Raw genomic sequence first — 13,854 nt, 5'->3', positions numbered from 1 at the left:
GAGAAGAAATATCTTACAGATAATATACATTTTATATGGGTTTATATGGACATGGGGTTGTTCTGCAGTTCTTCTGTGTGTCTAAACTTCTTATTTCAGGAAGGGCTAACAAAAGCATACACGGTATTTGTACTCTTTTATTCATATCTTTATTTTAAGACTTACTGTATGTTGATAATTAACCTACATACCATTTTTAAATTAAAAAAACAATACATTTTGGACAAGTTAATGCAACTAGATTTTTTTTTTAAAAAATCTTTAAGATTGTCTCTAATACAAAGGTTGATTTGCAAAGCAAAGTTTTTTTGTGTTATTGATTCATACTGGAATGACATGGAAAATAAAATTGAAAAAACAAGGCACAATCTTTGAATGAACATGGCTAACTCAAAGCGGTTAAATGAAAGATCACTTTTCCTTCGTAGGGATCGTAGTAGTTCTGATGAGCGATGTTGTTGGCCATTACCCTGCACTGGATCACAGCATGCCTCTGGTTAACGAGATCAAGTTTCACAGCCACCAGCGGATTCATGTAGGTTGGCTGGGAGAGAATACAACACAAGTTCACTGAGACGTGACGTTTACAGGTATCTCTGAAAAAGCAGAATACACGTCGAAGGTGCTGTACCTGGGCCAGCTTGCCATAGTATGGAAAGTACGAAAGGTCGAGAGTTCCATTAGTGGGGTAGTACGTATAGCCACGAACATTATCTTGACCTTCCTGTAAACAGACACACGCTTCAGATTAGGTTTATCGGTCATATCAGTGTTTGACATCCATCGACTAATATGGTCCACACTCACTAGCGCAGTGCAGTTCACATATGGCGCGCTTCCTGTTCCATTGTTCGGCAGGAAATTGATGATCTGAGAAGAACAATAAGTAGGCAAATTCACTGGAAGCCAGCCTTTTGGATTATTTCTATACAATCCTACTTTACCCTGTTCATCTTGATGATTACACATGGCTGGGCTGTGTTGTAACCAAATGTGGGGTCGTCAATGCCGGAACAGTTACCCAGCATGCTTTGGTAGAATGGACAGGACCACTTTGTATGTTTTGGAGCGTCGAACGCGTGTTGGATGAAGTACTTTCCAGAAGTACAGTTGTAATGATTGCACTGTGCCTGTATCGTATCGTTGTATGCTGAATTAAAGGCAGGGAAAAAAAAAAAAAGAATGAATTGTTAGACCATATTCACTTTTGGGGTTTGTACATGAAGAGTTGATACGTACGTTCGAGGAAGTCCTGAAGTATTTTAGACTTTGTCATCCAGTTATTCTTATCAGACATGTTGTAGGTGATCTCTAGCTCTTCATCATTATACGTGTCCGGCCAAACCATTACACCTACAAAATAGCATGAAGCAATGACGTCCTGAAAGCACTGCGTGTATATATGTGCATCACAAGGAAAGACAGCTTTAAAGATTTGTTAACCTGGCGATTTTAATCGATCCTGGTAATCTGGTTTGTACGGGTCCAGTGTGTACATGAGTACGTAGATGGCCAGGGAAAACAAGGCTGTCATCACCACGTAGAATGCTACATAATACAGGCTGATGTACACTGAAATAAAGAGTTGTGAAAGTGTAAAAGTCGTGTAGCTCACGGTGCTCACTTTTATTTAGTATACAATCATGCGTCATCAGTCTGCATGAACAAATTCTTGATATCCTTCTGCAAATTATTGCTTATCTCTCGGTCTTATCTGTCAGCAACATTCACGACAAGGCCGTGACTACCTTTTAACCAAAAGCAAATACACCATAATTCACTGCACACGAAAAGGGCATGAGAAAGTCATAAGGAGGTCATAGCTTGTGCGCCCTTGCTAATTGAATTTTGGAAAATGTGCAGAATATAAGCAAGACGCATTGAAGATGGAATATATCCTTGATAATTTAGCAAACGGCTCTACTGGTTAAAGCTGAGCTTTAGCATTTTATCAGCAGCAACAGTCTGTTGATTTACTTGAGTTTTCTTTTCATCTAATACTTTTGACTAGATTTTAAAAGGAAAATCTCGATTTTCTAATTCTCTACATTTCAAGGAGATCCAAGGATCTAAATTCCTAACAAATCTAAACTAACAGATGTAACAGCAAGAATAGAACTTAATACCCGTTGTTGTAATAATGGTCACCAACCCTCTTCCTTGAGATCTACCTTCCTGAAGGTTTCCTCTCCAACCAAAATCTAACATGCCCTGTTTTAGTTGATCAAGAACTTCTTAAGGCAGTGATTTAGATGGTCAGGTGGACACCATTACGGTTGGAGCTAAAGTCTTCAGGAAGGCAGATCTCAAGGAACAGGGTTGGTGACCTCTGCTGTAATCTGTCTGCTGCTATGTAATAGTAACACAGTTTGTGTGGTGACCGCTAGGTATTAGCATTACACTAGTTAGTATCATGATAGCTGACATTTTAGGCAAAAGGTTAGTTAGCCTTGGGTAAGGTTTTCTCATTTGCCTTGGTGAAGGGGGCATCAATTTACTATCAAATTTATGGTACACATCTCTTTTTTCTTATTTGAACAATTTCTTTCATACTTAAAGTATGTTTATACTCAAATTTACTTAAAGTTTTTACTTTTCAACTTTAACTTGATTGAGGAAATGAAAGCTGTACTTCAACTTCAACTGTTTATTCAGATGATTAATTTCAATTTTACCTGAGGAATGAATTTGCAGTACTTACGCCATCTTATTGGTGTTCTTCCCATAAATTTCCCTTCATCGGAATTCCAAACAAAATGGCCAAAGTCCTCACACCTTTGGCCACAGGTTCTCTTTTCCTTCAGAGTAGCCATTGTATAGGTCTTGACTGGGAGCTACTAGTTTGCAGAAAATCTTCCCAAATTGTCAGTTTTCACAAATTAATTTAAAAGCTGTCCTCTTTCACTTGGGCTACCCGTCCCCTGGTCTCTGCGTCGTGTGGGCACAACGGTTGTGCCCCTATCACACGTCTTTTTATATATGGTGATAAGCACACAATTAACATGCATAACTCTGGGTAGGATTAACCAATCACAGGTACCCTCATTCACCCAGTAATGGAAATGTGCAGAAGTTCATTGTGGTCACCTTGAAACCTTGGATAAGGCCATAAGATCTCAGCTTGAGTTTGAGTAAGATCTTGGTACCTTATCAAAGAGTAGGAACCAGCACAATTCAAAGATAAACGGTTTGGTTTTAGAGTTAACATTGACACTGGAAGCAAATGCCAAGATTTCTTCAGTGAGAGTGCTACTCACTTAAATACTTCAGCTGTGTATTTGGCTTGAGATTGATGGGAAGAAGCTTAGTTACAAGAGAGTTCATAACCTCTAAGATAATCTACTCCAGGGGTCAAGTGTGCCTCATAAAGGCCAGATATTGTTAGGAAGTAATGTCATAAAGCAAGCCAGAGTAATCCACTTGACCAACAAACCATCATGCTGTCTATATTTTAAGTATTAGAGTGAAGTGATTTAGCACACATTTTTTGTTTGAAAGTTGAGTCCTCAAGGGTTAACATGGGGAAGGTATTATGGAGTTAGGAGATAAGGGCTTTATGAAAGGTGATGAGACAGGCAGATCTGGGCGTTCGAGTGTCTGTGCCATAGGGCTTAGTCTTTCATGCTCCTGTCTGACCAAAGTCCTAAGCGGGATTCTGCGGACACTTTCTCTGCCTGAATCCTTCAAGACGCAATTTCTCCAGGATCCTGAGTCTCCTGGATTTTGATGTCTGGTTATCCAATCTACTTCCCTTTGTCTCCTTTATTGACCCACACTCTATTTGGAGAGAAGCGCTGAGTGCCAATGCTCAAGGCCTGAACCAGGATAGTTGTTTTGTCTGCTCAATTAATTGTATTTTCATCCAATCAAGTCCAGCCATTGATTTGACACCATGGATATTGGTGGTCTTACAACAGTGGTAGCCAACTCGGCATACATCTCAGCTCGTGGAAGCTTCGATGGCTCAGCAAACCCAGCAGCAAGTCGGGACAAGAAGTACCATAGCAAGCTCAAACTGCCTCACATCACAGTATGTGAGGGCCTTAGGGAGACACTGGACCTCCAGTTTAACAGCATCTGTGTCGAACAACCCATTGGCAAGCGCCTGTTCCAGGAATACCTAGAAACAACTAGTGAGTACAAGGGGCCGTGTCGCCTCTGGAAGGATGTGGAGGAATATGACACTGCTGAGGACAAGGATCGTGTCAGTAAAGCTGCCAAGATCCTCCAACGCTACGTCGACCCTGCAGCCAAGTACTTCTGTCCCTTTCTGCCTGAAAATGACATCACCAAGGTGAAAGAGCAGCATGAGAACGCTTCAGATGACTTGTTCGTTGACATTCTAGCCTGCGTTCTTGATTTCCTTAAGGAGGTCCCATATTCCTTCTACCTGGAGACCATGTACTTCAAGAGGTTCCTGCAGTGGAAATGGCTGGAGATGCAGCCCATTGGTGAGGACTGGTTCCTGGACTTCCGTGTGCTTGGAAAGGGGGGCTTCGGCGAGGTGTCAGCCTGCCAGATGAGGGCCACAGGAAAGATGTACGCCTGCAAGAAGTTGAATAAAAAAAGGCTTAAGAAGAGGAAAGGCTATGAGGTAAGAATCATATGATTTAGATCAGTGCGGTTTAAGGTTTTACAGAGAAGTACTCAATCGTTGCTGACTCTATGAGGATGCAGTATGATCAAATTGCTTGTCAAGTCCTGAACGGGGCTTTATTCATGGCCAAACATGGTCAGTAAACACCACATGCTAAACCTTTCTGTGCATAAACATAAAGTACATGTCCGTTCTATTATATTAGGAAATGTCCTAGTCTAAACCAATCCGTGTACTTATTTAATGGGAAATATACCGAAATCCAAAACAACCCAGACTCTCTCACCTTCAGTTGAATGTCATTGTTACTCAGATTACAAGAGCTGCTTAGTTGCATAAGACTCACTACTGTGGATTTCAAAGTGGCCCACTATCCTGTTCCGAAAGTGTCCGTAACTAAGCCCCTTATCTAGTGTTGCACCTTACTATACTGTTACAGTGATAGGAAACACGTATTCACACACCTTTTGTTTTTGTTATTTAATATACTAACAGTTCACATGTCCGCTTCAAATTTACACACACCTCTTTTTTTTTTCCCCCTACTTATAAATATGAACAGAGATGGTATATTCACAAGCATCCAGAAGATATGTTTTAAAAACAAATATTTATAAGGGAAAAAAAAATAGATTGAGACTCTAGATTAAAAATGTATGCGTTAAGGTTACATATAAATAAATCAAGTTCTAAATGCTGCACAGAAATGCTCTTGTGCAAATTGCACCAGGTGTGAATATAAAAGATGTTTCCATTGTTTGGGAAGCTTTTACGCAATCATGGTGAAGGTGATGGAGCTTGCTAACGTTCGCAGGGAGAACATTATTAAACAAGACTCAAGTGGATGATAGTTACAGAGCCATAGCAAAGCCATTGATCATCCCTGTCGGCACAAAATGCATCGTCTCCCACAGGTATCCATAAATACAGGACTATGTTTGCCAGCACCATGTCGATCGTGCCTTCGTCAGTGGATGTTGGTGGACGTTCACTTCTCGGTTGGTCTGCAACACTTCCAGTCTTTTGGAATTTGTTAATAAATTTAGCAACAGTGTTGGGTGTGATGTGTTTGCTATGTTTCCTGTTAAAGTCCATCACAACCTTGCGACAGCTTCCCGATCCAGATATGAGAATGATTTCGATACGTTCTTTTGTGAAAGGTATTCTTAAAGGCTATCTGAAAAATTTTGGAAGCTAAAAAGTCTTAATTTCCCTCATGTATGGAGACTTCTGGGACACTCTGTAGTTTGATAATATGCAAAAGGAAAGTTCATGAAACCGTAACTATTCATCCCCAAACAGGTGGATTCATCCCGCTAAGGTTACAAGATGCTATATAAGTGCAGACCATTTACAACACTTACAGTCAACTCAAAAAGAGTTGCAGGACGACCTGAAAACAGCAGGAGCAACAGTTACATAGAGAACGATCATCTCGCTTCCTGCACCCCACACAAAACTCCTTTGCTAAACAAAAAAAAAACACAGACATGCAAATCTAAAAGCATTTAAACAAATCAAAACTTTTGGAACAGTATACTCCGGTTAGATGAGACAAACATGTAACTCTGGTAATAATTCACATCATTTTTGGAAAAAGAAGGGTTGTGGGTATGATCCCAATAACACCATACCTATAGTGAAGTAAGGAGGTGGGGGAATCACGATATGGGGCTACTTCTCTCCAAACACTACTGGGACATTACATATCACTGAAGGAAACATGAATGGTGTGAAGTACTGGGACATATTAGAGGAGAATTTCATCTCAGCAGTCAAGAACGTGAATCTGGTGAGAAAAGAGAACTCAACAGCCCCGAACATACCGCCAAAATAACTCCAGAAGCCTAGCCAATCTCTTGACTTAAATCCCATTAAATATTTCTGGTGGATTTTGAAATCATATGTACATCAGAGTGATTCATGTAACCTTTGGGAATTGAACATGATTTGCCAAAAGGAATGGGCAATTTTCACAATTTAGGTTAACAAAAAAAAAAAACCCAGATCAGTCATATGGAAAAAGTAAGTACACCCCTACATTTATCACACCTTCAAATCCATAAAATTAGAATCAGGTGTTAAGGATTTGGTGTCAGTGATTAGAACCTGTTCAGGGAGTGCAGGTGGAACCGGTCTTATTTATTCCTCTCTCATATCAAGTGTCTGGTGTTCCCTTTGTTATCGAGGTGTGTGGTGTCATCATGCCAAGATCTAAAGAGTTCTGTAAGGCCTTCAGAAAAAAGGTTGTGGATGTCTATGAGTCTGGCAAGGGATTTAAAAAGATCTCCAAATTATTTGAAATACATCATTCGATTGTAAGGAAAATCATCTACAAATGGAGCAGATTTCAAACGACTGTCAATTGATCCAGGACTAGCCATCCAAGCAAATTCAGCCGAAGAGCAGGTCATCTGATGGAAAAAGAAGTCTCCAAGAACCCCAAAATTTCATCACCGGATCTGCGAGTAAGTCTTGCGACTGTTGGTGTCAAAGTGCATGCTTCTACAATCAGAATGAGATTGCACAAATTTGACCTGCATGGGAGTTGTGCCAGGAAAAAGTCTTTGTTGTCTAAAAAGAACATTAAAGCTACAGTTTGCCAATGAGCATATAAGCAAAGACCAGGCCTTTTGGAATAATGTGCTCTGGACAGACGAATCAAAGATGGAGTGGTTTGGCCACAGTAACAGCAGACATGTTTGGCGCAGGCCAAAGACAGCTTTTCAGGAGAAGCTCCTCATACCAACTGTGAAGCACGGTGATGAAAATGTTATGGTTTGGGGTTTCTTCTCTGCCTCAGGGACCGGTGAGTTTGCATTCATTAATTCATCTATGAATTCTGCATCATATCAAAGAGTGCTTGAAGATAACGTGAGGCCCTCTGTCCGAAAGTCCAAGTTGAACTGAAAGTGGACCTTTCAACAGGATAATGAGAAAGCACGCTAACAAATCCACTAAGGAATGGCTCAAAAAGAAGAAATGGAGGGTTATGGAATGGCCTCGTCGAAGCCCGGATTTGAATCCCATTGAAATGTTGTGGGGGGGAATTTGAAACAGGCCGTACATGCAAGAAAACCCTAAAACATCATGCAACTGAAAGAATATTGTATGGAAGAGTGGTCAAAAATTCCAACAAGCCGATGTCAGAGACTGTTGGATAATTATGCAAAACATCTTCAAGAAGTTATTTCTGCTAAAGAGGGCAATACTTGCTTCTGAAACCAAGGGTGTACTTACTTTTTCCACAGAAGAATATCATATTTATTGATATTTCTGTTGAATAAATGACTGAAAAAGCTCATTTTCCTTGTGGTTTTGTTCAAGTAAATCGACTTAATTAATAGGCACTGTTTGACAAATATGTCAAACAGTGCCTATTAATTGCTATGGGGTGTACTTATTTTTTCACATGACTGTATTTCAAGTGAATATAAGCAGTGGAACAATAAATAACAACAACAAAAAAGTGTCCAAATCTTTATTTCCCTACACAGTATATGTAACTTTGATATCAGAACACTTGAGCATTTTGGCAACACAGAAGGTAAATAAAAAGTACTATTCAAAAGGTGGGGGGGGGTGAAATTTTAAGCAATTGTATACTAGTGGGTAAAGTGCCAACTTCAACATCTTTTAAATGAGGAACAGATTTGAGCTAAGCTGTACACCAGGGACGAAGACCTCCACGTTACGGTTTGCATTGGAGCATGAGAATGATTGCTTCTCTGATACACTGCAGAAAATACCAACTAATGAAAGGATAAGAATAATACCATTGGTTATGTGGTACAATACTGTATAATGGACATTTATGCAGCAAGGAACTTGAACCTATAACCAACATTTGTAATCAAACACTGAACTGAAGTACAGTTTCTTATGCAAAGTCATTTCTAACAGTGTGACTGCTTCCATTTACTCGTTCATCTATGTTCTTACAGGTATTAGGCTCGTTTTAATTTCACACCTAATGCAAATATTCCATTAAAATTGTGACCTGTGGAAACGATTTATAATTTGAATATATTGAATATGTTGGTCTTGTCTAGGGTGCCATGGTGGAGAAAAGGATTCTGGCTCGTGTTCATAGTAGATTCATCGTTTCGCTGGCCTACGCCTTCCAGAGCAAAACAGAACTTTGTCTGGTCATGACCATCATGAATGGAGGAGACCTGAGGTTAAGATCCAGTCATCACGAACCTCTATACATGTTCAGGATTTTTATTTTTACTTCTATACTTTAAAACTGACTCAACTCACTAGTTAATTAACTATTCACTCATAATGTCTTAGCATTATTGTATTACTTATATGGCTTTAAGTTGCTTAAAGAATATCTGAAATGAGATGTTGTGCTTCCTGTGTTCTCAGGTACCACATTTATAATGTAGATGAGAATAATCCAGGCTTTGATGAGCCCAGGGCATGTTATTATTCAGCTCAGATTATTCAAGGGTTGGAGCACCTTCATCAGAAGAGGATCATCTACAGAGACCTGAAACCAGAGAATGTTCTTCTTGACAATGAAGGTGAAAAGGGCAGTTGTTTTTCTTCTCCAAAATTGCTGCCAGAAACTTTAAGAAGTTCTGTGACGTACAGTACAAAGACGTACAAAAATGACGGACGCGGTGCACTTAATGCTTTCGTAATACTGTACAAACAGTATTTTAAACAGTATGGCAGTGATTGTTGTTTTAGCTAGGAGTACAATCTTTGACGTTTGTTTGTCATTGCGCTGATGTGTGTTCAAAGGTAACGTGCGTATCTCTGACCTTGGGTTGGCTGTGGAGTTAGCAGACGACCAGGAGAAGACGAAAGGCTACGCTGGGACTCCGGGTGTGTTCTGAAGTTCCAGTTGTTGCACAAATCTCAGAATCTTCCTTTTCTGTTTTTCTGCTCTGGATCCCAGATGTAAATGATTGTACGATTGATTGTAGACCCTTACTAGTGAGCATGCATACTTGGTCCACTGGTCCCAGTTCAAATACAGTAAAACTTTTAAAAAAACAAAACAAAAAAAAAACAACTCCTAGACATGGAAATTGTGTTATTAAGGCTATTCTATGAATGTATGAGAACACTTCTGACCTTTTGACATTTTTCTTTTCTGAATTCAGGTTTCATGGCCCCTGAGTTGCTGAAAGGAGAGGAGTATGACTACTCTGTAGATTACTTTACTCTTGGGGTCACTCTCTATGAGTTCATTGCTGCCAAAGGCCCCTTCAGGACTCGAGGGGAGAAGGTGACCAAGTACATTTTGGTTGTCTTACAGACACAAATTTAACCTCATCCTAGTCTGAAATGATGCAAATACAAGAACTGTATTTGTGCTGTGATTCATAGATCCACAACATTTCAAGGAATGGGTCAGGGAAAAAGTTCTGTTTTACACAATTTTCCACTACCAAAAGGTACATGATGTTTGATTTTTAAATGTTTTCTTCCAAAAATAATGGAAGTCTATCTCATCCACAATCTCTACATTTAAAATAAATAAATAAATAGTATTTTGGTTGATTTTTTTAACTACTAATGGTGCATGTGGAAATTGTGCAAACTTGATTTCTCACTGAATCATTCTTTTATAATCACAGTCTGACCACATGATCAGGCTCACTCAATGAGTAGTCCACGGTCACAAGACTGAAACCAGGGTTCCTCAGTTCCAGTCCTGAAGGGTCAGAATTGGGATTTCGCTGGTTAGTAAGTGTATTAGACCAATCAAATCTCTGTACTGGACCCCAGCCCTTCAGGACAGGAACTGGGGAACAAACCCTGACCTATAGGAATATGCTGATCAGATTAGCATGGTTGATCTCACCAACTGATTTGAAATTCCCAAATTAACTAGGAGCTCCTCCTGGTTGGGGGTTTTGTAGAAACTCTTTACATCTAATATCAAAATAAAACGTGAGCTACTATTTTTTATTTGCATACTCTCTGGGGGAAAAAATAAATTTCTCTTTCTCACAGGTGGAGAACAAAGAGTTGAAGAAGCGCATCCTGAATGAACCAGTAACCTACACCGAGAAGTTCAGTGAGAATGCAAAGTCCATATGTGAAGCCTTGCTCGCCAGGGAGGTGGACAAGAGGCTGGGCTTCAAGAATGGGACTTGTGATGAGTTGCGTGCGCACCCTTTCTTCAGCAGTATCAACTGGAGGAAGCTGGATGCAGGTATGATGGGATGGCAGCAATTAATTTTTTTTTTTTTTTTAAAGGGCCACTTTGGCAAGACCCATGTTTACATATTTCTAGTTCAGAAACTTGTTCCGTGTCGGAAGAGAGACACTCAGCCCTGTGCCTCTACTACAGGAAGTTTTAGCCGAGGGTGTGGGGTCAGTTGGAGGGAAGGGGTTTTCAGTGGGGATCCAATTCACTTGGCAGCCAACAGAGGGCTCTAAAATTCACAAACTCCTTCTACCTGTACTACATATTGAAGTCATTTTGCTGAGTTAGATGGCTTGATTTTTTTATCCTCTACAAGTGTTTCCACACTAAATTGTCTCGTGTTCTCATAGGGATTCTCCCACCTCCGTTTGTCCCTGATTCGAAGACCGTGTATGCCAAGGACCTTGATGACGTGGGCGCATTCTCCACTGTGAAAGGGGTCAACCTGGAAGACACGGATAAGGATTTTTTTGATGAGTTTGCCTCTGGAAATATCTCCATACCCTGGCAGGAGGAGATGATTGAAACAGGAATCTTTGGTGAGCTGAATGTGTGGGGTCGTGGCGGCACAGTGCCCAACGATCTACGGCGTGAGTCTATCCTGGAGCAGCCTCCAAAGTCTTCCACTTGTACCATATCATAAACACTTCTATTCAAAGAGAACTCTTTCCCCTTTCCTTACTGCTCTCTGATTGGGTTGATGCCTGGACATAAAGAGATTCAAGAATGACCTGAAGGATTGGCCAAAAGTTATTTCATGTCATCATCTTTTCATCATCAAAAATGGACTGCAGGGCAGCTTTTAACAAGCATTAACACTTACACCACAGCGCTGTTGAATATCCGACTCTGTTTGGTCAGGAAGGTGTTCATTGCTTTTCTGACAGTAGTGCCAGCTGCAAGGCAAATCACAGGTTCTGTTTCACCCCCACCAGTGGCAGTGTCTAACATCTGGATATCCTCTCGTGCACATGCGCACACGTACTGAGACCTTCAACAAGTGACGTAGTATTTGCATGTTCTACTCAAAGTGTTTTCTTGTTCAGAAAACGAAGGCAGTTCCCGTCCTCTTCTAGGCCGACTTGGTTCCTGAAAGTCCTCTGCTTTTGCATGCTAGCATGGTCAAATTTTGTTCATTCCACATAGCCTACGTAGGTGGTCAGTAGATCTTGCTTCACAGCATGTCACAGACATCACAACGCTCGCCAGCAATATGCGAACCCAGTTGCTATATATATAATGTAGTGATAACAGGAATTAACTTGTCTCACAACGTTAAATGTAACTATAAACTGTTTAAAGAATTGACATATCGTTCGTTAATACGTTTAAAATTGTAATCCTTGGCAAATTGCTGTGGTACAAGAGGAATAAAACACTTCAGGATGTGCGATGTGGCCCGATACGAAGCGGAGATGACGCATCCCTGAAGTTGATTGATCATTCTCCAATAACAGCGCGTGATTATCTAGCTCGATTTCCTCATTCAAAGGTACCACAGTTAGGAGTTTAAGGGGTAAAAGAAGTAACTTTTATTGAATTTATGGATTGTCATTGCATTGCTGTATTTTCTGTGTTTATTATGACTATCCTAATTTACATATTGCGTCAAAGCTGAGAAGGACATGAAGATATCAATCTTAGTGAATTCATTTCATCTCTTGTAATGGTTTACGACACAGATATCTAAGGGTATAGTAGGGCTTTTCTAAATCCAGCACAAAAATATCATGGATGAGGTTTTGGATAATGAGGAATAATAAAATTTAAAAAAAAAAGAAAAAAAAAAAGAGAACAGCTGATGACTAATTATACAGGAAATTCTTGTGCTTTTCATAGAGTTTTATTATGGTTTGCTGAGTGATCATGCCCAGATAAGCTTATTTCAGCCCACTTAGACCATCCTTTTGTGTACAAAGCTGTGAATGAATGTTGATTGTGCAAACAATATTATAATGAATAACCATTTTTGAATTATGCAGTAGGTATCACATTTATTCAAATAAATATTTTGACAGAAACGTGCTGATTTTGTGGATATATTTCATTCAAATATATTTATATTGATACGTAAATATACTATGGCATGCTAATGTAATAACACAATAATAAGGTTAACCATACTATTAGTAATAACATTTTAAAATAAGAATTTGCACCAAAAATACACCGAAAATAACAATTTCATATTTACACCTTAGATACTTTTAGTTAGTGAACCATGGGGCATAGTGTCCACTGCTGTAGACAATAGTTGTAAGGCTGTTTTTAGAAAAATAGAAGGTGTAAATACCCTCCAAAACACTTGGCCTATTCAAAAGACCTTCAGTACAAATTTAAAAATAAAAAAAAATTAAAAAGAAAGAAAATTGTTTAGGCCAGTGTTTTTCAAACTGAGGACTGGGGGGCACCCATGGGTCCATGTTTATTTTAGAACAGTAGTGGAAATCCACCATCATTAAAGTCTTGTTTAACATTGAGTCCTTATAGATATTAACCTATCTGACTGGTCACTAGAATGAAATGCTTTAATTCAAACATTAATAACTGAAAAACATGTAGGCCTTTAAAGAATTACACACTTTCACTGCACCCTTACATTGTATTAGTTTCTTATATGTATTAGTATTGCTAGTCCTGGATTAGTTACCTGTATCATGTTGGTACAGGTGTACAGTTGGTATGTGTGAATAGATTTTATTCACAAATGTGGAATTACCCAGTTCAGTTAGGGGTTTTACAAATGAACAGTGTCATAAACAGAGCTGTGGTGGTGTTTGATCTGTGATAAAAATAGTAAGTGACTTCTGAGCTGTAGACACTTTACTGCTTTTATCACAGGAGAAACACCACCACAGCTCCGTTTATGGCGCTGTTCATTTATAATTCCACATTTGGATAAAATTTATTCACACATACCAACTGTACACCTGTACCAACATGATGGATCAGGGTTCTTCAAATCTGAACCCTCGAGGTCCACTGTCCTGCAGAGTTTACCTCCATCCATCCTAATCAAACACACCTGAACAAGCTAACCAAGGTCTTCAGGATTACTAGCCAGCTACAGGCAGGTGAGTTTGGA

The 13,854-nt window shown here is 39.6% G+C and overlaps 2 protein-coding genes across 2 annotated transcripts; one reads left to right on the top strand and one right to left on the bottom strand.

The window, feature by feature from the left end:
• Positions 1–36: 36 nt before the first annotated feature.
• LOC108259063 (ATPase H+/K+ transporting subunit beta) lies at positions 37–2,949 on the bottom strand. The gene is made up of 7 exons (XM_017458202.3): positions 2,702–2,949; positions 1,444–1,572; positions 1,240–1,353; positions 945–1,150; positions 808–870; positions 632–724; positions 37–544 (listed from the first exon to the last, which is right to left on the bottom strand). Exons 1-7 carry the CDS (start codon positions 2,811–2,813, stop codon positions 386–388), a joined length of 876 nt encoding a protein of 291 aa, XP_017313691.1. The 5' UTR covers positions 2,814–2,949; the 3' UTR covers positions 37–385.
• A 100-nt stretch (positions 2,950–3,049) lies between these two features.
• On the top strand, positions 3,050–12,797 carry grk1a (G protein-coupled receptor kinase 1 a). The gene is made up of 7 exons (XM_017456889.3): positions 3,050–4,594; positions 8,650–8,777; positions 8,972–9,129; positions 9,353–9,436; positions 9,718–9,842; positions 10,574–10,775; positions 11,120–12,797. Exons 1-7 carry the CDS (start codon positions 3,893–3,895, stop codon positions 11,410–11,412), a joined length of 1,692 nt encoding a protein of 563 aa, XP_017312378.1. The 5' UTR covers positions 3,050–3,892; the 3' UTR covers positions 11,413–12,797.
• Positions 12,798–13,854: the final 1,057 nt, after the last annotated feature.

The sequence above is a fragment of the Ictalurus punctatus genome, chromosome 26, assembly GCF_001660625.3.
Source record: "Ictalurus punctatus breed USDA103 chromosome 26, Coco_2.0, whole genome shotgun sequence".
NCBI lineage: Eukaryota > Metazoa > Chordata > Actinopteri > Siluriformes > Ictaluridae > Ictalurus > Ictalurus punctatus.
Note: the sequence above shows the minus strand (reverse complement) of the source record. Positions and strands in the feature narration are given on the sequence as shown.

What these genes read in the sequence shown, in the direction of transcription:
- LOC108259063 (XM_017458202.3), bottom strand. Translation starts at nt 2,813, where the DNA reads ATGGCTACTCTGAAGGAAAAGAGAACCTGTGGCCAAAGGTGTGAGGAC. An exon ending in TAATCATCAAGATGAACAGG is followed by an intron (nt 871 to 944) that starts GTAAAGTAGGAT and finishes TGTTCTTCTCAG; the next exon opens with ATCATCAATTTCCTGCCGAA. An exon ending in ATGTGAACTGCACTGCGCTA is followed by an intron (nt 725 to 807) that starts GTGAGTGTGGAC and finishes GTCTGTTTACAG; the next exon opens with GAAGGTCAAGATAATGTTCG.
- grk1a (XM_017456889.3), top strand. Translation starts at nt 3,893, where the DNA reads ATGGATATTGGTGGTCTTACAACAGTGGTAGCCAACTCGGCATACATC. An exon ending in AGGCTACGCTGGGACTCCGG is followed by an intron (nt 9,437 to 9,717) that starts GTGTGTTCTGAA and finishes TTCTGAATTCAG; the next exon opens with GTTTCATGGCCCCTGAGTTG. An exon ending in CTGGAGGAAGCTGGATGCAG is followed by an intron (nt 10,776 to 11,119) that starts GTATGATGGGAT and finishes GTGTTCTCATAG; the next exon opens with GGATTCTCCCACCTCCGTTT.